At 45.7% G+C, this 26,068-nt stretch overlaps 1 protein-coding gene across 1 annotated transcript in view; it reads left to right on the plus strand.

The window, feature by feature from the left end:
* LOC139262165 (sodium-dependent phosphate transport protein 2A-like) overlaps positions 1–25,507 on the plus strand; it is a 37,930-nt gene extending 12,423 nt beyond the window's left edge. The window contains exons 5-12 of the mRNA XM_070877309.1: positions 5,253–5,364; positions 6,366–6,561; positions 7,745–7,840; positions 11,675–11,795; positions 13,674–13,841; positions 15,383–15,499; positions 18,205–18,329; positions 24,938–25,507. Coding sequence (XP_070733410.1) covers positions 5,253–5,364; positions 6,366–6,561; positions 7,745–7,840; positions 11,675–11,795; positions 13,674–13,841; positions 15,383–15,499; positions 18,205–18,329; positions 24,938–25,507 — 1,505 coding nt within the window. The remainder of the gene's footprint in view (positions 1–5,252; positions 5,365–6,365; positions 6,562–7,744; positions 7,841–11,674; positions 11,796–13,673; positions 13,842–15,382; positions 15,500–18,204; positions 18,330–24,937) is intronic.
* Positions 25,508–26,068: the final 561 nt, after the last annotated feature.

Raw genomic sequence — 26,068 nt, forward strand, 5'->3', positions numbered from 1 at the left:
CGACTGTGAAGACATATAAAATATTTGTTTAACATTTCTGCCATTTCCTTATTCCCCATAATAATTTATCCTGTCTCAGCCTCTAAGGGACCAATATTTACTTTTGCTACTCTTATCCTTTTTACATACTTCTAGAAGCGCTTACAATCTATTTTATATTTCTTGTTAGTTTTCTCCCATATTCTATTTATTCCCTTTTTATCAAATTTTTGGTCATCCTTTCCTGGTTTCTGAAATGCTCCTAATCCTCAGGCTTTCTACTATTCTTTAGAACATTATAAGCTTCTTCTTTCAACCTAATGCTATTCTTAACTTCTTTAGTTAGCCACGGATGGATCACTTTTCCTGTGGAGTTTTTGTTTCTCAATGGAATGGATTTTTGTTGAGAATTATGAAATATTTCTTTAAATACTAGCCCCTGCCATACCTTTTATCTATTTTTCCAATCTACCTTAGCCAACTCATCCTTCATACCTATGTAATTGGCTTTTTTAAGTTTAAGACACTAGTTTTGGATTTAGGAAAGTAATTCTCAAACGTAATGTGAAATTCTATCGTATTATGCTCACTCTGTCCCAGAGGATCCCTTACTATGAGATTGCTAATTAACCCGGTCTCATTACACAATACAAGATCTAAAACATCCTGTTCCCTGGTTGGTTCTATGACATATTGTTCTAGGAAACTGTCCTGAATGGATTCCATGAACTCGTCCTCCAGACTAGCTTTGCCAATTTGATTTGTCCAGTCTATATGAAGATTAAAGTCCTCCACAATTATTGCATCACCTTTATTACAAGCTCCTATTATGTTTTGATTAATATTACGTCCAATGGTTACTGTTAGCGGGCCTATATATTACTCCCACCAATATTTTCTGCCCCTTGTTATTCCTTATTTCCACCCATACTGATTCAACTTCCTGATCTTCCCATCCGAGATCCTTTGACTCTACTGTCCTTATGTCATCCTTTATTATCAGGGCTATCCCCTCCTTTTCCATTCTGCCTGACTTTTCAAAACATCAAGTAACCTGGAATATTTGCAACCATGAAACTGTAATGGCTATTAGATCAAACCCATTTACCTAAATTTGTGCCATTAGTTCATCTATCTTGTTACAAATGCTTCAATCATTCAGATAAAGAGCCTTTAATTTAATTTCCCATTATTCCCTGCTTTGAGCTTATTCTCTGCTGCACTGCTACCATTAAACTCTCTGTCCCTTCATGTCACACTCTGCTTATTTTTACCCAAATCGATGATGGGGCTTTTACTTGGCGCTTTATGAAAATATAGATGTTTTCATCACATTCCTTTGTGCAGGTTTACTCATTGAAGGTTTCTAAGGCCCAGGTTTGTTGCTTTGTTAACTTTAACCAAGGGTTTTGTTGAAAAGGTTGAATGAGTTCTTGAAGGATACTGTTATGTAATGATGTGTGTATCGTCCCAGTACCGTAAATGTAATGTAAGCACTATGCCACACCACAGAGGGCGCTGTGGTGGGAAACCTGGTAGTACCTGCAACAAGGGCTATATAAGGCTGACCACTACACCTGGGAGGCACTCTGGAGCTGAACAATAAAGGACGAAGGTCACAGCAGTTAGACTTACACCAGAGTGTGGAGTCAGTGATTTGTGTGCTACATACACCACATTGGCAACGAGGAAGCGGACGAACTCCACGCAACCATGGCTACTCTGGGCTCGCTAAAGGATTTTACCGTGGGCAATGATTGGGAGGCCTTTACGGAAAGGCTCGAGTACTACTTCACAGCAAACGACCTGAAGGAGGACACATACGCAATGAGAGAGAAGCGTAAGGCGATATTGCTCTCCAGTTGTGGAGATGAGGTTTACTGTCTCGTCAGGGATTTGCTGGCACCTGGGAGCGCCAGGGACAAGTCATACGAGGAGCTGACTGAACTCATTCGTGACCAGTTGAAACCGATGGATGAGTATCCTCACGGCCAGATACAAATTTTACCATCACTGCAGAATGAGGGCCAGGATGTCACCAAATATGCTGCGGACCTCAGGAGACTCGCGGCGTCGTGTGATTTTGGCGCACACCTTGACGAGGCTTTGCGGGACGTTTTCGTCATGGGGATTGGCCACGAGGGCCTCCTTCACAAGCTGCTGGCCATGGAACCCACAGTCACTCTGACAAAGGCCATCACCATCAGCCGGGCATATAGACCTCGACTTGCAGCAGCAAGCAAATGATCCACACAGTCTCGAACCCGGCAGGCACTGTCCACAGGATAGCGCCCACCACGGACAAAACTGCAGAACGTGGCTCTGCCCGGGGCAGAGAGCACGGACCTCGGGATCCTGGAACTCAGAGTCCACTGAGGGGGGCCAATCAAGCAGCACCATGCTGGCATTGTGGAGGAAGCCATGGGGCTCACCGGTGCAGGTTTGCGGAGTACACGTGCAATACCTTCCACCTGAAAGGCCACCTTCAGCGTATGTGTAAAAGAAATCAGACTCACCATGTGGCTGAGGAGATGGGAGATGATCCACTGTTCAGCGAGGAGCAGACAGAAGATGATGAGGTGTTGGGACTGTACACGTGTACCGACGATTCACCCCCAGTGATAAGGGAAGTAAAAATCAACGGAGTCCCTGTGAGTATGGAAGTGGACACGGGCTCGGGTCCGTCGTTGATGAGTCGGAGAACTTTTGATAAACTGTGGATTAACCCAGCTGCACGACCCAAGCTGGTCCCGGTCACGGCAAAGCTGCGTACCTACACCAGAGAACTAATACCTGTTCTTGGCAGAGCGGAGATGCAGGTATCCCACGGGGACGAGACGCACGCTTTACCTCTGTGGGTCGTTGCAGGTGATGGGCCGACACTCCTCGGCCGGAGTTGGATGGGGACGGTCCGTGGGAGCTGGGAAGACTTCATCACTCCACAGGCTGCTGCTCCCCGGGGTGCTGCCGTGCCCCGGGTCCCCAGAGAGCAGCGCCGACCGAGCTGGAGCTGCAGCCTCAATCCACCCACAGGCAAGCCCCAGCCCTGGACCTCACACAGAGATCCTGCAGCCTTAGCCCCCACAGGTAAGTCCCAGCCCCGGACCTCAAACAGAGATCCTGCAGCCTCAGCCCCCACAGGCAAGCAGCTCTGCACAGAGGGGCCTAGTGGCGGGGGAGTGAGCCGGCTGGGTGCGAGGGATCCAGGATGGCCAACGGTTCGGAAGAGCCCCGCCGAGGAGCTGTTAGTGTCGGACGGCGGCAGCAGCTGGAGGTCGGCGGCTATGGAGGTCATGGGGGACGCGGCAAGTGAGGCCACTGGAGAGGCCACGACGGCCGCAGGAGAGGCGACAAGTCAGGTGGCAGCGGAGGGGAATGGAGGCTGCGAAGGCGGAGGGCATCCTGAGCGGCGGAGAAGAAGATGGCGGCGGCATCGTGTCGGAGCAGCAGAGCATCAAAAATGGCGGCACCCAAGGAGAAGCCTCGTGGAATCCTCCTGCATCAAAGATGGCGCCTTAAAAAGGAAATGCACCCGGCAGTCTTAAAAGGGCCTTACCAAGAGGTGGTCCCCACAAAGGACTTCTGTAAGGCAGAGCGAGTCTAAAATGAGCTATGTTAATGTGAGATCGTGAATTTATATAAGAATTACTTTTTTAATGCTGAATGGCCACTGTATTTGTGTAAAATAATAGATGAAGTACAATTAATGATAACGGCTAACAAGGAAATCAAGGATCCGTTACCAGTCAATAACCAGTTAATGTACCAGATAATATGTACCATACTAACGCACTGTCTATGCCCACCTGCCTTGCGTTGGACAAGTGTGATGTTTTGTAATGATGTGTGTATCGTTGTCCTGCGTCCTGGGGGGGGGGAAGGTGATGTTATGTAATGATGTGTGTATCGTCCCAGTACCGTAAATGTAATGTAAGCACTATGCCACAGCACAGAGGGCGCTGTGGTGAGAAACCTGGAAGTACCTGCAACAAGGGCTATATAAGGCTGACCACCACACCTGAGAGGCACTCTGGAGCTGAACAATAAAGGACGAAGGTCACAGCAGTTAGATTTACACCAGACCGTGTGGAGTCAGTGATTTGTATGCTACATACACCACAAATCCCATGTTATAGAGGAATATAACTTCCTTAGTTTTAGCGTGTCAATGCAACTGTGCTGAAATCGAGACTCATCTGCTCTAATGCATTGGGGTAAAATTTTGTCTTGGACTTCAATGGATGAGAAAATCAGGCAGAGGATAAAACTGGCTGCCAATTTTCTGTCACCCATTTTGTGCGACCGCCCAATACGAATTTCTAGCCTGTTCTTTCCTCGGACCACAGGACTGTGGCACTCCTTACCTCACTCATTCTTCCCTTTCTCCTACAATCTACAGGCTTTTAAAACCCAAAACCAACTACAACTTCTGGAAATAACTCATCCTCACCAAGTTCCCAGTGAGGGGGCTGTGTTTGAAGAGAGAACGAGAGCAGGTTGGAAATCAGTGCTGCAGAGTGGGATCGGTGAAGCTACCCTTTTCTCCCTCCAGCTCTTGGTGGTTTCTTGTGATGTGGGTCTTGGCCCTTCCTTTAGGTTTCTTAATAAAAATAATTGTGTACTAATAACAGATACATGTGATACATACGGACAGGGAAAGTCCTTCTGGTCTATCCAGCCTATCCCACACAACTGCGATGTGCCTTGAGCATCACAATATATACACTCACCACCACACCAAAAACTATATGATTTCCTGGGAGAGGCGAAAAACCAGATAAATACCCAGGCCAATTCGGGAAAAAAAAATCTGTAAAAATCCTCTCTGACCCCTTTAGGTATTTACTAGTCCAGGACAGCAGTGGACCTGATTAATGTTGTACAGTGCCTACCTATTGTACAATGTGATCTCCGCCCCAGCCAGGAACAGGTCCGTCTCTCGTTTGAAGGAATTCAGCGAATCGGTATCCATCGAATGAGCTGGCAGCCTGTTCCAGAGGTCCACTATTCTCGGAAAACAACCATCTCCTGACATCCAACCTAGTTCTGGCTTTATATGAATTGAGACGGTGAGATATAACTGCATCAGACAGATAACTTGATGATGGTTAATATAAGTTAATATATGCCAACAGATACTGCCAGGAGCATTCCAATGGATCAGGAACATAATGAAGAAGTTTGCCCTCATTTGTAATATTGTATAACTGTTCTACATCTTTGTATACTGAATGCAGGCCAGGTACTGAACTTATATCTTTGATTTTTTCCAGTACTGGGAGTGCGTTCTGCAATTCCTATTATCATGGGATCCAACATTGGGACCTCAGTAACAAACACTATTGTAGCCCTAATGCAAGCTGGAGACAGAAAAGAATTCAAACGGTAAGATAGTCCATTAGTTATGTTGCAGCGATCACAAGCCATTGGGATATCCATCCCAGAAACTATTAGGGGCAGCAGAAACAATCAGGTGTAATAAGGACATGTTGCAATGTGAAAATCAGTGAATAATTGCCGTTGACTATTTAGCGACAATTTATTCAACAGGTAAACCAACTCATTTTGTTTCCAACATCAAAGTTCTCCCCATCTGTCAGGAGACCACTAACTCATACTGGGCGATGGTCCCCTAGGTCCTGGCTGTTCTCCAGTGCCTTTCCCAATTGGCTATCCTTCAGGCCGAAGGATGGAGTTTCCATTTCCCTCAGTTGCAGTGTGCTACGGCACCCATTGTGTGCTCGTATTGGGAAATGGCATGTGAATCCAGCTCACGATTTGGGGTCCATTAAAGCTCCAGTTAACTCTTGAGTGTCAGTGGACATTTTAACCATGGGTGGGGGGGGGCATCCTGTTCCTGTCCTCAGCAAAGTTCGCAAGCAGGGGTCACTAGATAACAATCAAATCATGGAAACCTGGTCTGACCTCCCCTCGAATCTATCAGAGCTGAGGCAAATTGTCTCACCACTGTTGCGGCTCGGATCGGGACAGACCAGAGACTCAAGCCTGGAGCCTTCCAGGTCTAAATAGAGTTCAGGTCTGGCACTTATCTTTGTAATCTTTGGAATTCTCTACCCCAGAGAGCTATGGAAATATATTCAAGGCTTAGATAGTCAGATTCTTGAAATACAGGAAAGTTATGGGGAGCGGGCGGGGAAGTGGAGTTGAGGTCAAGATCCGTTCAGCCATAATCCTATTGAATGGCGGAGCAGGCTTGAGGGGCTGTTTGGCCTACCCCTGCTCCTATTTCTTATGTTCTTATCAATGAGCCATCTGGGAAACAGCTCCAACGTGCTCTGTCATTCAAACTGATCATTCAAGTTTATTTCCAAAATGAAAATCACTTGTCATTCTACATTGCGGCACATTTCTTAAATTAATTACAGGGCTTTCGCAGGCGCCACTGTCCATGATTGCTTCAATTGGCTCTCGGTGCTGGTGCTGCTGCCCATCGAAGTGGCCAGCGATTTCTTGTATCGACTGACTAAGGTCGTGGTGGGCAGCTTCAAAATCCAGACAGGAAAGGATGCACCAAACCTCCTTGGCATCATTACAGATCCATTCACCGACTACATTATACAGGTACGGGCAGCAGCTATCCTACTAATGGCATTTATTACCTATATCATGTACATTGAGTATAATAATATACTGTAGTTTGTTTTTAGTTTTGAATTAGTAGTTGTCCAGTCACAGTACATAAGGCTCATGTGGAGCATAAGCACCAGTATGGACCAGTTGAGCCGAATGGTCTGTTTCTATGCTGTACTTTCTATGTAATAAGCATTTAAAGAAAGTAATGACTGTAGTTCCGATTCCTGTACCGAGCTTATTTCAATAGAATGTTGTAATTTTTGTTAATTACAGGCTGGCATGAGGAACAATTCAAACTTAAACAATGTTGTGCATTTGGTTCACTTTGTATATAACTGACAGCTCCTTTTAACATGTCAATGGTCAGATGATCAAAATCCTGCAAGTCCCCGATATCTCTTTGCTGCGATTTAGGAACAGCTGTTCTGTTCAAACCAAAGAGTTTGTTTCAGCAAAAGAAAAATTGATTTGAATTTCATTTGAGATTTATTTGTCCGCCACAGTGACAAGATATTCAAAGAAAATCATCGCTATGTTTAAAAGTTATTTACAAAAGGATTAGCTTAGTTAACGAGTCATTTTTTTTAAATTGTCCACTCGAAGAGTAAGGTGAAAGGATGTCAACTGGAAATATAGAACTATGTTATATAACTGTTAGTTATGTGCCTTGTTCATCTCTTATTTGATAATGTTGCTTAATATTTTTAACTTTAAATGAAATCCATGATGCTCAACCATTTTAGAAAACTGAAGTGAGATTTTATGAAGGTGGAAAATATTTCCTGTTTTTGAAAGTAATTGCTGGACAGGGTTTAGTGTTTGTTTCTCAGCCATGTTACTAAAAGCTCACCTTGTTACACCCCAAGAGTTCCACGAGTAAAATTGCCCTTACACTGCAACGTACAACTCATTGTGAGCAACACCAGAGGAGATCACCTCGTAAACTCAGCCTTAGACTGCACCCTACAACTCACTGAGCAACACCACGGGAGCTCCACTAATAAAATTGCCCTTACACTGCATCCTGCAACTCACTGAACAAAACCACAGGAGATCAACTCACAAAATCTGTATTCTGTCAATCACCATGAGCAATGCCACAAGAGGTGCACTAGTAATAAGTTAAAGTAATAGAATATTTGGGAAAAATATCTGCATTCTTTTTTTTTAGCTTGATAAATCTGTGATCACCGCAATAGCGATCGGGGATGAAAGTTCCCGGAATAAGAGTCTCGTGAAGATTTGGTGCACCAAAAGGATTGTACAGGTAAAAAAAAGTCACTCAGGCATTGAGAAATGTCAAATACTGCTTCAGCTTTAGGCCTTCTTTACTTTTATATTGCAGGGAGGCAGACTAAATCGACTGTGTGATGTGGCAGAATTCATACATGAGCAATATTAATGTAGTAGGACTATATTAACAGCTATTAGCATTTATGTAGCGACCTTAACACAGAAAGGCATCCGAAGACGTTCCACAGAGGTATGGGGGTAAATAGATTCAACCAAAGAAGGAGAAGTTATGTGAGGTGACCAATGGCTTGCTCAAAGAAGAGGGTTTTAAGGAGCATCTTAATGGAGGAGTGATGGAGCAGGATTAGTGTGGGAATTCCACACAGTGGGGCCCAGTGGCCAAAGGCACTGCTGGCAATTGGTGGGGTGAAGGAAGGGATAGATGCACAAGAGGCCGGAGTCAGAGAGAAACAGAGAGTTGGGGGCATTGTATGCCTGGTGATTATAGAAATAGGAAATAATAAGGCCATAGACTTATTATAGACAAGGCCAAGGATAGTGCTGTAGCTGCTCCCACATATTCTAATTAAAGTTTAGCATGTTACATAGAAACATAGAAAATAGGTGCAGGAGTAGGCCATTCAGCCCTTCGAGCCTGCACCGCCATTCAATAAGATCATGGCTGATCATTCACCTCAGTACCCCTTTCCTGCTTTCTCTCCATACCCCTTGAATATAGCCAATAAACTGGCATCAAAAACTCTCTGCGGTAGGGAATTGCACAGGTTAACAACTCTCTGAGTGAAGAGGTTCCTCCTCATCTCAGTCCTAAATATCCTTAGACTATGTCCCCTGGTTCTCGACTTCCCCAACATCAGGAACATTCTTCCTGCATCTAACCTGTCTAGTCCCGTCAGAATTTTCTATGTTTCTATGAAATCCCCTCTCATCCTTCTAAACTCCAGTGAATACAAGCCCAGTCGATCCAGTCTCTCCTCATACGTCAATCCTGCCATCCCGGGAATCAGTCTGGTGAATCTTCGCTGCACTCCCTCAATAGCAAGAATGTCCTTCCTCAGATTAGGAGACCAAAACTGAACATAATATTTCAGGTGAGGCCTCACTAAGGCCCGTGTACAACTGCAGTAAGACCTCCCTGCTCCTATACTCAAGTCCCCTAGCTATGAAGGCCAACATACCATTTGCCTTCTTCACCGCTTGCTGTACCTGCGTGCCAATTTTCAATGACTGATGTACCATGACACCCAGGTCTCGTTGCACCTCCCCTTTTCCTAATCTGCCACCATTCAGATAGTATTCTGCCTTCATGTTTTTGCCACATTTTTCTCATATTTATCGACATTATAGTGCATCTGCCACACGTTTGCCCACTCACCTAACCCGTCCAATTCAACCTGAAGCCTTTTAGCATCCTCCTCACAGCTCACACCGCCACCCAGCTTAGTATCATCTGCAAACTTGGAGATATTACACTCAATTCCCTCATCCAAATCATTAATGTATATTGTAAATAGCTGGGATCCCAGCACTGAGCCCAGCGGCACCCCACTAGTCACTGCCTGCCATTCTGAAAAGGACCCATTTATCCCGACTCTCTGCTTCCTGTCTGCCAACCAATTCTCTATCCACGTCAGTACATTAATACCATGTGCTTTAATTTTGCACACCAACCTCTTGTGTGGGACCTTATCAAAAGCTTTTTGAAAGTCTAAATGCACCACATCCACTGGTTCTCCCTTGTCTACTCTATTAGTTACATCCTCAAAAAATGCTAGAAGATTTGTCAAGCAGGATTTCCCTTTCATAAATCCATGCTGACTTGGACCGATTCCGTGACTGCTTTCCAAATGTGCTGCTATTTCATCTTTAATAATTGGCTCTGATATTTTCCCCACTACTGATGTCAGGCTAACTGGTCTATAATTACTTGTTTTCTCTCTCCTTCCTTTCTTAAAAAGTGGTGTTACATTAGCTATCCTCCATAGGAGCTGATCCAGAGTCAATAGACTGTTGGAAAATGGTCACCAATGCATCCACTATTTCTAGGGCTACTTCCTTAAGTACTCTGGGATGCAGACTCTCAGGCCCCGGGGATTTATCGGCCTTCAATCCCATCAATTTCCCTAACACAATTTCCCGCCTAATAAGGATTTCCTTCAGTTCCTCCTTCTCACTCGACCCTTGGTCCCCTGGTATTTCCGGAAGGCTATTTGTGTCTTCCTTCGTGAAGACAGAACCAAAGTATTTGTTTAACTGGTCCGCCATTTCTTTGTTCCCCATTATAAATTCACCTGAATCTGACTGAAAGGGACCTACGTTTGTTTTCACTAATCTTTTTCTCTTCACATATCTATAGAAACTTTTCAGTCAGGTGAGTTCAATTCTCTAGGCAGATTATTTTCCTGTTGGCCACTGAATTGTGTATCCATTTTCCCTTCCTCCTCCTTGTTTTTGCACTAAAAAATCTTTCAACTGTTTTCCCATCTGTGACTTTATGTCACATGATTTGCCTTCACATCAATCTTCATTCTCCTCGCTATTCATTTGCTAAAAAAAAGTCTTTAGAGAGTTGTTTGCTTTTAGCCATTTGAAATTATATATTTTTTTAGAACAAGATACTCTGGCCATCAAACTCAGGAAAGAGAAAGAAAGTGGGAAACGGAGAGAAAGTGAAAGAAAAAAAGTGGGGAGAAAGAAAGAAAAAGAAAGGCAAATCCTTGTGATGTTGGGCTTTAGAGAAATAAGGTGCAGACTGACTGGAATGGATTAAATAGAAAAATATTAATAAAATAAAAAAGGGCAGTGAGAATGGGAAAGAGAATCAAGGAAACAATGATGGGGAACAGAATGATTTCAATTACAATTGTTCTGTGGTTTTTATTTCTGTATTTATTAATTCATGTTACCATGATAAAAGTAGAGAGACATTAGGATGACGTCATTTGTGTTTAGCCCACTCGCTGAGCTGAAAATGAACAAACCCTTCAGCCCAGGGAGGCTGCCATATCCCTGGACGTAAATTAGATGAATTATCAGTTACTCACCTGATGAAATAAAACTAATATAATATAATGAATATAATATATACTGAAAGGTGCACTAATTGTTATATAGCAATATTGAACCAAAAAGCATGTGATGACCATGCCAACATCTCAGAAGTAATCATATTCTATATACCATTTTTTTCAAATAGTCCTCAGTTCTGGGGTTACATTCAATGGGTGCTTGCATTGGTCTCTTTAGAAGAAAGAAAGAATTTGCAGTTATATATAGCGCCTTTCAGAACCTCGGGATGTTCCAAAGCACTGAAGTACTTTGGAACTGTTGTCACTGTTGTAAGGTAGGCAAACATGGCCACCAATTCATGCACAGCAAAGTCCCACAAACAGCAGTGAGGTAAATAATCATTATTTATCTCTTTACCTCATCACCTTTGTGAGATAGAGTGAGTCTTTCGCTTAGTGGTGGCATTCTTTCCCCTGAGACAGAAGGTACAGGGTTCAAAATCCACGACAGACAGTCATGGCAAGTGGAGATCAGAGCTCCTGGCTCATAAAACATTAGACAAGAGGTAACATAAACTAGTGTAGGACAAATTTAGAACTGATATCAAATGTTTAGAATTTCAGACAACACATGGTAGGGGCAAAAACATTCCTTCGTCCCTTCCTTCGAAGTGGCAGCTGGATGCTATGGTGGTGGGATTGTGGGTTCATTCTGGGTAGGTGAGCTAACTTGAACTGAATGAATATCCTCATCCATATCTAACTCATGATGGAAACCACCTTAAACCCGAGTGTTGCAGACCTCTTGGTATGTGCTGCTAATGAGCTCTTGCTTACAGCTGCAGGACAACATCACCGTGGACGGTTTGGAGAAGTGCACATCACCAGAATCGTGCTGGCAAGACAAGAACTACACCTGGACCTTAGTCAACAGAACGTATGAAGTAAACTTTGTGAAATGTAAGTGTGAAAATAGTTAGTGGAAGTTGATGCTGGTTTACATATTAATGCAAATGTATACTTTACTTAAAAGGAGCAAACAGTTGACAGTGGTTTTGGTGATCTAGCTGTTGAGTAATAATAAAGAATTGTAGTTGCACTTGTCGAGTGCCTTACAATGTCACAATATGGTTTAATATATTTCACCTGTGTGCACATTCCCACACATATGCACACACACAGACATGTACATTCACATACATATGCACACACATGCATAAAAACATATATATGTAAACACACATGCATATACATATGCACACGCTTGCATATATTATATACGCTCTCTATTATTCTGTTGACTTCACAGCAGTATCTATGGAGCAGAACAACGAGAGAGTTTGAGACTTAGGAACTTCTTCGTCATGCACTATATGAAATCCATCCTCTTGGTGCTCTTCGCTCTCCGATGGCTCAATGGGGAAATGTAGCACCCGGCATGCTACTGAGCTTTACAGAGCAGGAGAGAATGTTCTGATCTCAGGTCTGTGCTGAGTTAACTGACTTTACCCAGTTGGCAGTGGAGGTGCTGAAATCAGAGAGGAATGTCAGTCAGGTTCAAAACCCAGTCAACGTTCTGTGCCAGCTGCTTGCTAATGGGATTGTGTGGATGTTGAGGTGAGGATTGGATCGGCCTCAGCTGAATTCCTGTTCTTTCTGACCTCCCACCCATCCCCCACTACCGAAAACCCGCTGTTTACACATGAATAATGCCCAGTAGAGTGAATTGCAGAGGGGTGGCTAAATAATTATCTAAGTATATGCCTTCAGAAAAAGAGTGGAACTGGTGGGACCAGTCTGTCATTGTACATCAAGTTGTCAAGAAAGAGAGGAGCATTTTGTTGTAGTTAAAGAATGTAGTAAATCCCACATCATTTATGGAAAAGCGATGTGCCCAACTCAATTACATTTATGTTAAACTGATCACTTATACAATGTATAATGGATTGATTTCAATGCAAGTTTAAAATGAGTTCTTAAGATGCTTTTATCAAAAGCGGGTAAATGGAGTTGAGGCACAGATCTAATTGAAGTGAACATAAATGGATTTAAGGGGAAGCTAGAAATGTGCATAAGGGAGAAAGGAATAGAAGGATATGTTGATAGGGTGAGATGAAGTTAGGTGGGAGGAGACTAGCGTGGAGAATAAACACTGGCATAGACTAGTTGGGCCGAATGGCCTGTTTGAGCTGCACAATTCTATGTAATTATATGAATGGTGGAACAGGCTTGAAGGGCTGAATGTCCTACTCTTAATCATATGATCCCATACTCCTATCTGAGTGGAGTACCATTGATTGCTGATGTGAGAGTCTCACGCTGACCAACGGCGCTCACAAGTATAGCCAATCAAATCTCTAGACCAACAGAATTGGAGACTCACTTCTTCATGAGTCTGCCAATCTGCCATTGGGGCAACAAACTCCTCCTGTGTCCTACTAAACATACCGATACAGCTCAGCGTGTCAGCACTCTCTGTATCAAGATGCAGAAATAGCATTGTGATTCGAGCACGGTGACACACAGGGCTGACTCAGCGTTGAGTGACGTGGCCTGCCCACTGCATCAGGCTGTAAGATTCTCAGGCTCACTCCTAAATGGGTCTGTGTGTGTGTGTGTGTGTTTGTGTGTGTGTTTGTGTGAACAAAAGCATCTTTAGTTATACAATACTGGGACTCACTGCACCATTCAGCAGTTGTAATCACAGAACAGGAAGTGGGTCATTTGATTTTTCAGGTATTTGAGGATGGCATTGCTTCAACTTTCATCAGTGCAGGAGCCACATGCCTTAATTGGGAATGATTGCTTGATCTGCCAATGTTTATGCCTTGTTTCCAGGTAACCATTTGTTTGTGAACTCCACCATGCCCGATCTGGTGGTGGGCCTGATCCTGCTGGCTGGCTCCCTGGTGGTTCTCTGCACATGCCTGGTCCTGATTGTCAAGTTGCTGAATTCTATGCTGAGGGGACAGGTTGCCAAAGCCATCAAAAAAATCATTAACACCGGTGAGCCACTGACTGCAGTTGAAGGGTTGAGTTCCCTGGTGTGATTATTGTACTTTTAATGGATTTGTTTGTGCCAGGCGAACAGCTCACACAATCGAGCCTTGCCATTTCTTCAGAGCAAAAGTTTAGCAAGCCTAATTCAAATTGAAATAAAACCAAGAAACATTCAGCAGATCTGGCAGCAGGTGTGAGAGGAAAGTAGCGTTGAATTTCAAGATCGATGATACTTTGTCAGATCAGAGAACAGATAATGAAGGGTTAGTCATGAAACATTAACTCTACCATCGTCTCTCCACAGATGCTGACCGACCTACTGAACGTTTCCAGTGGTTTCAGTTTTTATTTCAGATTTCCAGCCTCTGTGGTACTTTGCTCTTTGTCTAATCAGAACTGAGCTGAGAGTATCGCAGGTTAGCATCTTAACAAATAGAAGACTGGCCTCTTTGCCATGAACTGCTCACCAATCCAAATATGCCCGTCAGAAGCTTGATAGGTGAGGCTCAGTTCAAGGCCAATTGGATTGAGGCCAATTTTAACAATACTCAGTTGTCAATCCTCATTGCCAGGAAGTTAGACTATTGTGGCAGTGGGAAAGGAACGTCCTACCGCTCTCTCTGATATTGGCTACACAATATTTTTATATCTCTTGTGTGCTTACCTCCAACTAAGAGTTAACATTACAAGTGAGTGGGAGTGTGCTGCGAGAGGTTGCGGTGTCTCACGGATAGGGTGGCGTTTACATCAAGCTCGTAAACTGCCTGACAGAAAACAGAAGGCACCAATAGCTACGTCACTACAGAAGGTCAGAAAAGGGTCTCATGGTACTTCATTCATTAAGGATAAAACTCCACATATGGGAGCAGTAATTTCTCTTGCCATTACATATAGAGTCATTGTAATTGTGTTCAAAAGAACAGAGTATCCCTACATATAATGACCAGAGCGATTTAGCCCATGCACGCACCTTCAACCCCCCACCTCACCCACCCTTGTAGTCAACATGTGTTGGGCAACAAGAACGGCAGGTTCTCGCACTTACAGAAGAAGCTGGCTGTTCTAGTGTCAAATGAATAGTAACTCAGCAGGAATGTGTGAAATGTGTCATAAGAATTCCATGGGGCAAAATCCTGGAATTCCCTACCTTACAGCCCTTTGGGATAATCATCACCATATGGAGTGCAGCAGTTCAAGAAGAAGACCCATCACCACCTTCTCAAAGGCAACTAGGGATGGGAAATAAATGCAGGCCTAGCCAGTGACACCCACATCCTGAAAACTAACAATAAAAACATATTAACAAAAAATAGTTCTACATAGCTGATTTACATTGGAGGAAAACTGCCCTGGTTCTAAGGACATTTCCAGTATTCATCAATGGAAACCAATTAGTTACTGAGACTCATCACTGCCTGAGGAGTCCACCAGATACTGACTGTTATTGACATGTCTTGCAATAAGCTGAGGTATGACAGGAAAGTGCTGATGTTCTGAAGGATCCCAGACGGACCCTATTTCATGCCATGTCCTCTGTTTGATTTCAGATTTCCCATACCCGTTTGGCTGGTTGGCAGGGTATCTGGCCATGGTGGTGGGGGCTGGCATTACTTTTGTTGTCCAAAGCAGCTCTGTGTTTACTTCGGCCATCACTCCCCTCATCGGTAAGTTGATATGTGACAAGTCAGGCCAGCCTTCTGGCAGCCAATCCATGGACGTCGTTAGAATCATAGAATAGTAGAGCACAGAAGGTGTTTCCTCATCTTCCCCCAATTCTTTTGCCATTATCTTAAATCTGTGACCTCTGGTTATCGATCATCCTGTGGTAACAGTTGTTCCTTATTTACTCTCTTAAAACCTTTCATAATTCTGAATAGCTCAAGTAAATCCTCTGTTAACCTTCTCTGCTCTCAGGAGAACAATCCCAGCTTCTCTAGTTTCTCACATAGCCGAAGTCCTTCATCCCTGATATCATTCTGGTATATCTCCTTTTCATCCTCACCAAGGCCTTGACATTCTTCCTGCCTAGAATTGGACACCATTCTCTAGCTGATGCTTAACCAGTGATTTATAAATGATTAGCATAACTTCCTTGCTTTTGTCATTTACACCTCAATTTATAATGCCCAGGATCCCATATGCTATTTTAACAACCTTAACAATTTTTCCTGCCACCTTAAAAGATTTGTATATTTGAACCCTCAGGTCTCTCTGTTCCTGCACCCCGTTTAAAATTGAACCAGGGTTAACTATTTTCATTCTCACCTCTGAGTCAGAAAGTTGTGGGTTCAAGTCCCACTTCAGAGATTTAAGCACATAATCTAGGCTGACGATTCAGTGCAGTTCTGAGGGAGGTCCTGCACTGTCAGAGGAGCCGCTTTTCAGATGACTTTTTAAACCAAGGCTCCGTCTGCCCTCTCAGGTGAACATAAAAGATCCCATGGAACTACTCTGAAGATGAGCTGAGGAATTTCCGTTGGTACCCTAGCGAATATATATCCCTCAACCAATACCTAAAACAGATGACCAGGTCATTTATTTCATTGTGGGAGCTTGCTGTGTGTGTTTTTGCTGCATTACATCAGTGACTACACTTCAAAAGCTCTTTCTTTATTTCTATCTCTTTCTTTCTTTCATCCCACCATCTCTGCTTCGGTCCTGTGTGTGACCTTTTCCTGAATGGGGCCCATTCTATCACTGCCCAAGAATACCGATGGCCTACCCAACCCAATCCCACCACTGCCACACTTTCTTTTACTTTGTGCACATTCAATACCTCAGTCTTGAACACCTTGTCGTTCTAAGCTGATGCCTAACATTCTCCTTGCACAGTGTATTCAAGGAGGTATCCAGCCTATCCTTCTATACCTTCCCCAACAAAAGACTGCCTCACACATGCTCCTTTCCACAGCCATGACCCAACCTTCCTCCTTGGTTTACATGGATGCTCTTTTTCATGTATCCTTCACATCCCCCTTTAGCCTGACATACAATTTCCTGAGCATATAAAAACTATAGTTATAAGGGTGAAAACCCAGATTGCTAAACTGGATAATTGGATAAGATTAGCGGGCGGGTGAGGTAGGGTCTGCAATATGTTGGATGGTACTGCCATTCTCACGGGTTCCTTAGTTGCAATACCCCTGATAACTAACGAGCTTGACATCAGCTTTCTAAAAACAGTGATTGTGCTCATTATAGGGCCTTGGTGAGACCACACTTAGAGTACTGCATACAGTTTTGATCTCCTTACTAGGAGGATATACTTGCCTTAGAGGGGGTGCAGTGAAGGTTCACTAAATTGATTCCTGGGATGACAGGGTTATTCTCTGTAGTCTAGAAGAATGAGAGATGCTCTCTTTGAAACATAAAATTGGTAGCGGCCTTTAAACGGTAGATGCTGAGCAGCTGTTTCCGCTGGCTACAGATTCTAGAACTAGGGACAAGGTCTCAGAAATTGGACTGAAATGAGAAGAAATGACTTCACTCTTAGGAATCTTAGGAATTCTCTACCCTATGCTGAGTCGTTGAGTATATTCAAGACTAAGATCGATAGATTGTTGGACACTAGGGGAATTGAGGGATTATGGGGAGAGGGCGGGAAAGTGGAGTTGATGTAAAAGATCAGCCATGATCTTATTGAATGGCAGAGCTGGCTCAATAGGCCATAAGGCCTACGCCTGCTCCTAATTCTTATGGTCTTATGTTCTTAAAAAGGGGAGCGCATGGAAGGACGAGAAAAAGGTAATGAAAGTGACGATCTGAGGATATTGGATATTCATAAACAACATGAGATTCCATAGTGCCGGGATTTTTAGGGAGCCAGCCTCTGGGAAGATAGAAAGGCATCATAACAGGCATGGCACAGCACTCCCAGGCTGCAAGTCCATGAAAAGGACAGGACATTTTAATTTTTTTTTTAAGTTCGCAGGCCTGTGAGATAATTTGATCTTCCTGAAATCGATTCAACACCTCTGCAGGCAGTTAAAATTTAAATCCATTTCCCTGCACACCAAAACAATGCTGGACCCCAGGAAGGCACAGGTTTTCCTCGTACACAGCTAGGGCACCAATGACACGAATTATTCTGTATTCCCCTGTCACTTGTGACAGAAAACCACAGAGGTGATGTGTGGAAACCAGACTGTTGACAGAATGTCTCCCAGAACAAATTTTCTGCTGACCTGCTGGAGTGAAACCGGACTGCAGTGGAAAATCCTGACCTCAGATCTTATATCACTGAACACTAAGGCTTCTTGGGCCTGTATACTTTAAATACTTGATAAGCCAATAGTTTCTGTGTGTACCATTTGATCAGTTGGATTGTGTTGAACTGGGTCTACTTGTGGTGTTGTTTCATATTGTCTAGGTATTGGGGTGATCAGTATTGAACGTGCCTATCCTTTGACCTTGGGATCCAATATTGGCACCACCACCACTGCAGTCTTGGCAGCTTTGGCCAGCCCAGGTGACACGTTACCAAGTGCTTTCCAGGTAAAACAAAATCTTTCCCACTAACTTACAGTATTCTATATTCGGATGAACACAAAAGTCGCAATACACATAGGGCTACTTGAGGTTTACATATTTCATCCAATTTACCCTCTGTTTTCCCCTCCTCCTTTCCTGGAGGTGCTTACTTAGGCTGAGGCAGGGTTCCACAGGGTGCTGGCAGCCCTCTGACACCTTATCCAAGTGTCCACCTTGCCAGTGAGCTTCAGCAGGTTTTCGACCATGGACGCCCAACACACCATGTTCCAACACACACACTTTCCAGCAGAGGTCAATAGATGGTGCTGAAGCCCAGTGGATTATAACTCTCCTTAGATTAAGAGTGCTGTGGCTATTTGTAGTTCCTTTTTTTTAATTGGCTGAGGCAGTGCATGCAACACAGACTGAGGATCGAATGTGAAACCTTCTGTATCTTACTGACTTTGCTCACATCTTCCTGCATCTTCAAATTGACCATTTATAAAGGCTTAGTTAATGTAAAGCATCTTGTAGTTGAACCAACAAAGCCAGCCATTCAGCCCAGTGAAACTAAATGTGATGTAATTGAAAAATGCATCACTGATGGAGCAAGTGATTTTTTATTAAGCCGGTTTGCTCAGGTACCCACACTTTTATTGCCCCAAGAACTGTCCATGTGAAACAGTGATACCTGGGTAGCAAACAACACTGTCAGCTATGGCTCAGTCGGTAGCACTCTTGCCTCTAGAACAGGATGTCATGGATTCAAACCCCACTCCAGAGGCTCGAATACATAAACCAGGCTGATACTTCAGTGCAGCATTGAGGGTGTGCTGCACTGTCATGGTGCCTTCTCTCAGATGAGATATTAATCAAAGCCCTATCTTGTGATTCAAGGTGGATAGCAGGGGAATTCTCCCAGCATCCTGACCTGTATTTATCTCTCAATCAATACCATTATAACAGATTATCTGGTCATTTAACCCATTGGTGTTTGTGGGATCTAGCTGTGCACAAATTGGTTGCCGCATTTCTCTACAAAACAACAGTCGCTACAATTCAAAAGTACTTCATTAGCTGTGATGCGCTTTGGGGTGTGCTGAGGATATGAAGAACATTGTTTGCTTGCAAATTATTTCTTTTCTCTGTTTTCCATTGTACTACGGAGTTCCCCGATGTTACATCTTTTACCTGAGCAAGTGCAGTAGAACAGCCATTGTACTACTGACTGCATAACTGTCGTGGTACTGAGTACAATGTCGGCTCATCCAGAGATAATCCACAATTATCTGCTCAACTTTTATCTGGTGACTTGTGCAGATCAACCCTTCCCAACTACAAATGACGAGTGCATAGCCTATAAGGAAAGAAGGTACAGGAAACAGTGTAAATTAAACTGCAGGATAATGGAGCATGTGTTGAAGATGGCAAAAGGCAATTTTAGGACTGATTTCAAGAAGTTCTTCTTCACATGAAGAGACAACAAGACTTGGAATTGACTTCCACGCAAGGCAGTGGAGGCAAAAACTAAGACGTATTTGGTTATGGTGATGAGGGGGCAACTGTAGGTTCTTTCTGGATGAATGAGCTCGTATGAACCTTTAGTCATCTGTATCTATCTCGTGAGCTTGTTATTTGCAGGTCTGCTCTTTAAAACGCTGTAAATATGTTGGGTAAGGGTATCAAGGAATATGGAGCCAAGGCGGGAAAATGGAGTTGAGGTGCAGATCAGCTATGACCTAATTGAATGGTGAAGCAGGCTCGAGGAGCTAAATGGCCTACTCCTGTTCCTAATGTTTCTATGAAGGAGTGATTCCAGCTGTGGAATAGCGCTCATAGGGAGCAAATCTTGGGAAATCTAGGATGCACAGCCCAGTTTTTCATTCATTGCTCGGAGGTAGACTGACCAAGCCTCGAGTACAATCCTGACCTGGTCCCAGCACACAGCCACATTGTAGGGGTGAGTGTTATCACTGAAAGTGGTGAATGAAACGGATAGATAGCCTTGCTGCCATCTTGAAATGTATCCTGCCGGTGATTTAATGCTCACCACCTCACCCAGTGATAAGTTAAATAAATGTAAATAAAAACAGAACATTGTGCAATTGCAACAGCAATTCAGTCAACTTCTCCAGAGAGAAAAGGCCGGTTAATGTTTTGGGTGTATACCCATTGCATTTTGAAGTAAAGTGGTTGAGGTGGTTCTTTTGGGAGAGTAACAAATTGTTTGTGGGAAATGAAAAAGAAATTGCCACAAAAAGAATTTCCAGTTCCCCTTTTTTTGGGGGGGGGGTGCGGGGTTTAGGCACTAAAAAGAGAAATTATACAAGTGCCACCTGGCTAAAAGGGAGGGGACACTAAAATAAAATTAAAATTTGGTTGCCGGGCTGATGATGCACTCCAGTCTCTTCGGCGCCCACCTCTCGCGGAAGGCTGCGAGCGTAACGATAGACACCGCGTGCTCCATCTCCAGGGACACCCTGGCTCGGATGTAACCGCAGAAGAGAGGCAGGCAGTTGGGCTGAACGACCCCCTTGACCACCCGCTGCCTAGACCGGCTGATGGAGGAATTGCCACAACTCTTTTGTTGCAAAACAAAAATAAACATTAAATCAAGTGCCCGGGAGGCACTCCAAACAGTTTGCAAGTGCCCTTTTTTTTGTTTTTGTTTTTTTATGGGCAATAAAACCACAAATTATACAAGTGCTCCCTGGCTAATATGGGAGGGGGACACTAAAACTCGGTAATAAAACAAATTAAACTTTAAAACATATGAAATCAAATTAAAATTTGGTTGCCAGGGGTAATGATGCACTCCAGTCCCTCCGGCGCCCACCTCTCGCGGAAGGCCGCAAGCGTACCAGTGGACACTGCGTGCTCCATTTCCAGGGACACCCTGGCTCAGACGTAACCCGTGAAAGAGAGGCAGGCAGTCGGGCTGAACAGCCCCCTCGACCGCCCGCTGCCTGGACCGGCTGATGGAGAAATTGTCACAACTCTTTTGATTGGAGAACAAAATTAAACAGTTAAATCAAGTGCCCCCCTGATCTGGGGGACACTCCAAACACTTATCAAGGCCCTTTTTTTGTTTTTTTTTTGGGGTGTGGGGGGGTGTTTTGTGTTTTTTGTGAGGTTTTTGGAGGTTTTTTGGGCACTAAAAACATACGTTATACAAGTGCCCCCTATAAAAGGGGAGGGAGACACTAAAACCCAGCAATAAAACAAATTAAACTTTAAAACATATAAAATCAAATTAAAATTTGGTTGTCGGGGGTCATGATGCACTCCAGTCTCTCCGGCGCCCATCTCTCGCGGAAGGCCGCGAGCGTACCAGTGGACACCGCGTGTTCCATCTCCAGGGACACCCTGGCCCGGATGTAGGCGCGGAAGAGAGTCAGGCAGTCAGGCTGAACGACCCCCTCGACCGCCCGCTGCCTGGACCGGCTGATGGAGAAATTGCCACAACTCTTTTGGGGGGGGGGATAAAATAAACATTAAATCAAGTGCCCCCCTGATCTGGGGGACACTCCAGACACTTTTAACTGCCCTTTTAAGAAGTTTTTTAGTTTTTTTTGTGGGTTTTTTTGTGATTTTTTTTTTGGAGCATTAAAATCATATATTTTACAAATGCCCCCTATAAAAGGGGAGGGGGACACTAAAACCGGCAATTAAAACAAATTAAACTTTAGAACATATAAAATCAAATTAAAATTTGGTTGCCGGAGGTAACGATGCACTCCAGTCCCTCCGGTGCTCACCTCTCGCGGAAGGGCGCGAGCGTACTGGTGGACACCGCGTGCTCCATCTCCAAGGACACCCTGGCCCGGATGTAGGTGCGGAAGAGAGGCAGGCAGTCGGGCTGAACGACCCCCTCGACTGCCCGCTGCCTGGACGGGCTGATGGCCCCCTTGGCCGTGCCCAGGAGCAGTCCTACGAGGAGGCCCTTGGACCTACCCGCTCCCCTCCGCCCAGGGTGCCCAAAGATCAGGAGTGTGGGACTGAAGTGCAGCCAGAAATTGAGGAGCAGCCCATTTAAATAGTGGAACAGGGGCTGCAACCTCGCACACTCCATAAAAACATGGAACACGGACTCTTCCAGACCGCAGAAATTGCAGGCATTATGGGAGCCCGTGAACAGACTTAAAAATTTATTGCACGGGACTGCTCCGTGCACCACCCTCCAGGCGAAGTCCCCGACAAACAGTGGGAGGACTCCCGCGTAGAGTGTACTCCATCGGGGACCCCCGCCTCCTCCGGACGGCAAGATGGTACGCCATGGCGTGTCCGGATGGCAGACGAGGATGGCAAGGTTGAGAGTGTGCAGGAGCAGACCGTATAGGAAACCCCTCCGCGCAGAACTGAAAAGCACGGAGGGGATTTCCCCGAGGCGGCTCAAGTTGTGAGGCGCCGGCTCCCGAGGGAGGTTCCGGGGTTTGGCGCCGATGAGGAATTCCATCTGGACGGGGGTCAGTTCGGACGGGATCTCCCCACGTGCTTGAGCCTCCTCGACACACCTAACGGAGTCGAGACCCAGAGCTGTTTTTAGCGACTCGATGGTTTCGGCCGCGCGGCGGACGTCGGCCGAATTTAGGCGCCGCCCCAGTGTGTCTGGTGCCATCCAGCCCGCTCCTCCGCCATCGAGCAGGTCCCTGACCCTGGTCACCTCACCAGCCACAGCCCTCTCGTCCGATCGCCACCTAAAACCTCAGTCGTGGAGGTACGGATTCCCGAGCAGCGGCTCCTGCAGGACAGCCGCCACTCCAGCCGGTGGAGAGCTGCGCTTGGAGGAGACTTTGTTCCAGATCCTGGTGAGTTCCTTGTAAAAGACAGGCAGCTCCTGGACGGCGGTCCTGACGCCCCCCCAAGCTCACAAACAGGAGCTGCGTGTCGTAGTTGAGGCCGTGCTGCTAGCGGAAGAAATACGTCACCAGCGCACGCCATCTAGGAGGGGGCTCGACGTAAAGGTATCTCTGCAGGGTCTGACGATGGATAGTCGCTAGCTGGGCACCGACGCACACCAACGACTGACTGCCCTCCCGAAGCGGGAGACTCAAGACCGCAGCAGAGACCCAGTCCACCAGCTTCTTCTGTATCTTGGCAACAAATGCAGGGCGAGGGGTCAAAGTGACCAGCCGATACCACAGCATAGCGGCCACCAGCTGGTTTATGACTAGCGCTCGACCCCTGTAGGACAGCACTCGGAGCAGTCCTGTCCAGCGCCCTAAGCGAGCGGCGACCTTGGCCTCCAGCTCTTGCCAGTTCACCGGCCAGGCTTCCTCGTCGGGGCTAAGGTAGACTCCCAGATAGAGGAGATGGGTCGTGCTCCAGGCAAAAGGCCTGAGCTCCTCCGGTAGGAAGTCCACCCGCCACTGACCCACCAGGAGTCCGGAACATTTCTCCCAGTTGATCCTGGCAGAGGATGCGGCCGAGTAAATCTCCTGGCACTCTCGCATCCTCCGCAGGTCAGCGAGATCCTCTACCGTGAGGAGCACATTATCGGCGTAAGCCGAGAGGACGACCTCCACGCCCGGCCCTTGCAGAGCCAGTCCCGTCAACCTCATCCGCAGGAGGCGCAGGAAAGGCTCCACACAGATGGCATATAACTGGCCGGACATGGGGCATCGCTGGCGCACACCTCTCCCAAAGTGAAGGGGCGCCGTCAAGGACCCGTTAACCTTAATCAGACACTCTGCGGCGGCATACAAAAGTCGGATCCGGGCGACGAAATGCGTCCCGAACCCGAGAGCGCGCAGAGTTCCGAACAGATAGTCGTGATCCACCCTGTCGAACGCCTTCTCTTGGTCAAGGGATAGGAAGGCGACCGACAGACCAGCCTCCTGGGAATGATGGATGAGGTCCCGGACCAGATGGATTTTATCGTGGATTGTCCGGCCCGGGTAGGACTGGTCGGGGTGGATCATGTGGTCCAGCACGGCGCCAAAGCGAGCAGACATCACCCTGGCGAAGATTTTGTAGTCCGTGCTGAGGAGGGAGACCGGGCGCCAGTTCTTAAGTAGGCGGAGATCGCCCTTCTTAGGCAGCAGGACGATGACTGCCCTGCGCCAAGAGAGAGGCATCTCCCCGGTCGCCAGACTTTCCCCCATTACCCGCGCGTAGTCACCCCCCAGGACGTCCCAGAATGCCCTGTGGAACTCTACGGTCAGCCCGTCCAGCCCCGGGGCTTTTCCCCTCGAGAGCCGGTCGAGGGAGAAATTGCCACAAATCTCTTGCTAGCAAAAAAACAGCTGATCTATCAAGATGGTAATGGAGACAGAATTGGGCCTCATGTCTGGGTCAGTTGTAGACTAATTGATAGCGATTAATTGCCCTGATTAGTCAATTATTCCATTATCACCGTAGCATGCAACTACCAGAATGGTAGAAGGCGAACTGGACTGACCATGGTCCTTCACCGTCTATCAATTCCTATGTTCCTACACATGAAACGTTAACCTGTCTTTCCTCTTTACAGATGTTTTTCTCTTTACATGTGCTTGTTATGTTTCCAGCATTTGCAGTCTCTCTTCATCTTGAAAATGATTTTGCACAGTGCCAATCTTGGTTCAATTAGACATGCCTTTGCCTAAATAATGATGAGCGTCTATTTACATTCAAACTCTTTCTTTTTACAGATCGCCCTTTCCCACTTCTTTTTCAATATCGCTGGGATTATACTGTGGTACCCAATTCCAATCACTCGCTTCCCCATCCGCATGGCAAAGACCTTGGGAGAACGAACTGCCAAGTACCGATGGTTTGCTGTTTTATATCTGATCATCTGCTTCCTTCTGCTCCCCTCGCTTATCTTTGGCCTCTCCATGGCTGGTTGGCAGGTTCTGATAGGCGTAGGTGCCCCCTTTCTGGGCATTCTGATCTTCATAGGCATCACCAACGTCTTGCAAACACGCAGCCCCAGCTATCTGCCCAAGAAGCTCCAGTCGTGGGACTTCCTCCCGATCTGGATGCACTCCTTGAAGCCGATGGACAGCGTCGTAACCAATGCCGCCCTCTGCTGCACGGACCACTGCATTTGTTCTGACAAGACAGAAACGCGGGAGGGTGCGAGCCACAGCGAGAAATCGCCACAGTTGAAGGTGAAGGCGGCCTGCGACCCAACCATCGCCTACTTGGAAGAAATGCCAGTCGGAGCTTCGTCTCCCATATTAAACGGATTGCCTGTGCTGGACATCACGCAGCTGTAGCACCAGATCGAATTCCCTCTTGTTCCCATGACATTTTTCAAAGCTTGCAGAGTTCTTCTTTCATCCCAGCCCCGCCCTCCTCCACACACTCGCCCCTCCTCTCCCCCCACCCCTCCCAGAATAGTGCATGTACGTTTCTGAAAGTCTTTGGGTGGTGTTTGCTCTTCGTGTTTCGAACGTGTGAACAAATGTGTCTGGAAGTGTCAGCGATATTAGTAGACGGATTCTTACTGCAATTCACCTGACAATTTCCTTGCAAGTTTAGCAGAGGACTTATCCTATTCAAAGAGAACAGTCTGTTAAAATGGCAGACAGACGAACACTAAACATCTGCCGGTTGGGTCGCCAACTGTGGTTGGCCATCTGCCTGAAGGTTTCACCACATGACCTACTGCCTCTAACTGTCCCACCCATCAAACAGACTTTCTCCATCATTTCCAAAATCTTTGAACACTTTTTTTATTAGTTATAAAAGAAAATTAAAAAATCCATGCAAATTCTTTTATTGTCCCAAGGATCTTTCTCCGTGGGTTGCTCGCAGCAGTATCCGGGCGATTAACC

This window comes from Pristiophorus japonicus, chromosome 4 (assembly GCF_044704955.1).
Source record: "Pristiophorus japonicus isolate sPriJap1 chromosome 4, sPriJap1.hap1, whole genome shotgun sequence".
Classification (NCBI taxonomy): Eukaryota; Metazoa; Chordata; class Chondrichthyes; family Pristiophoridae; genus Pristiophorus; species Pristiophorus japonicus.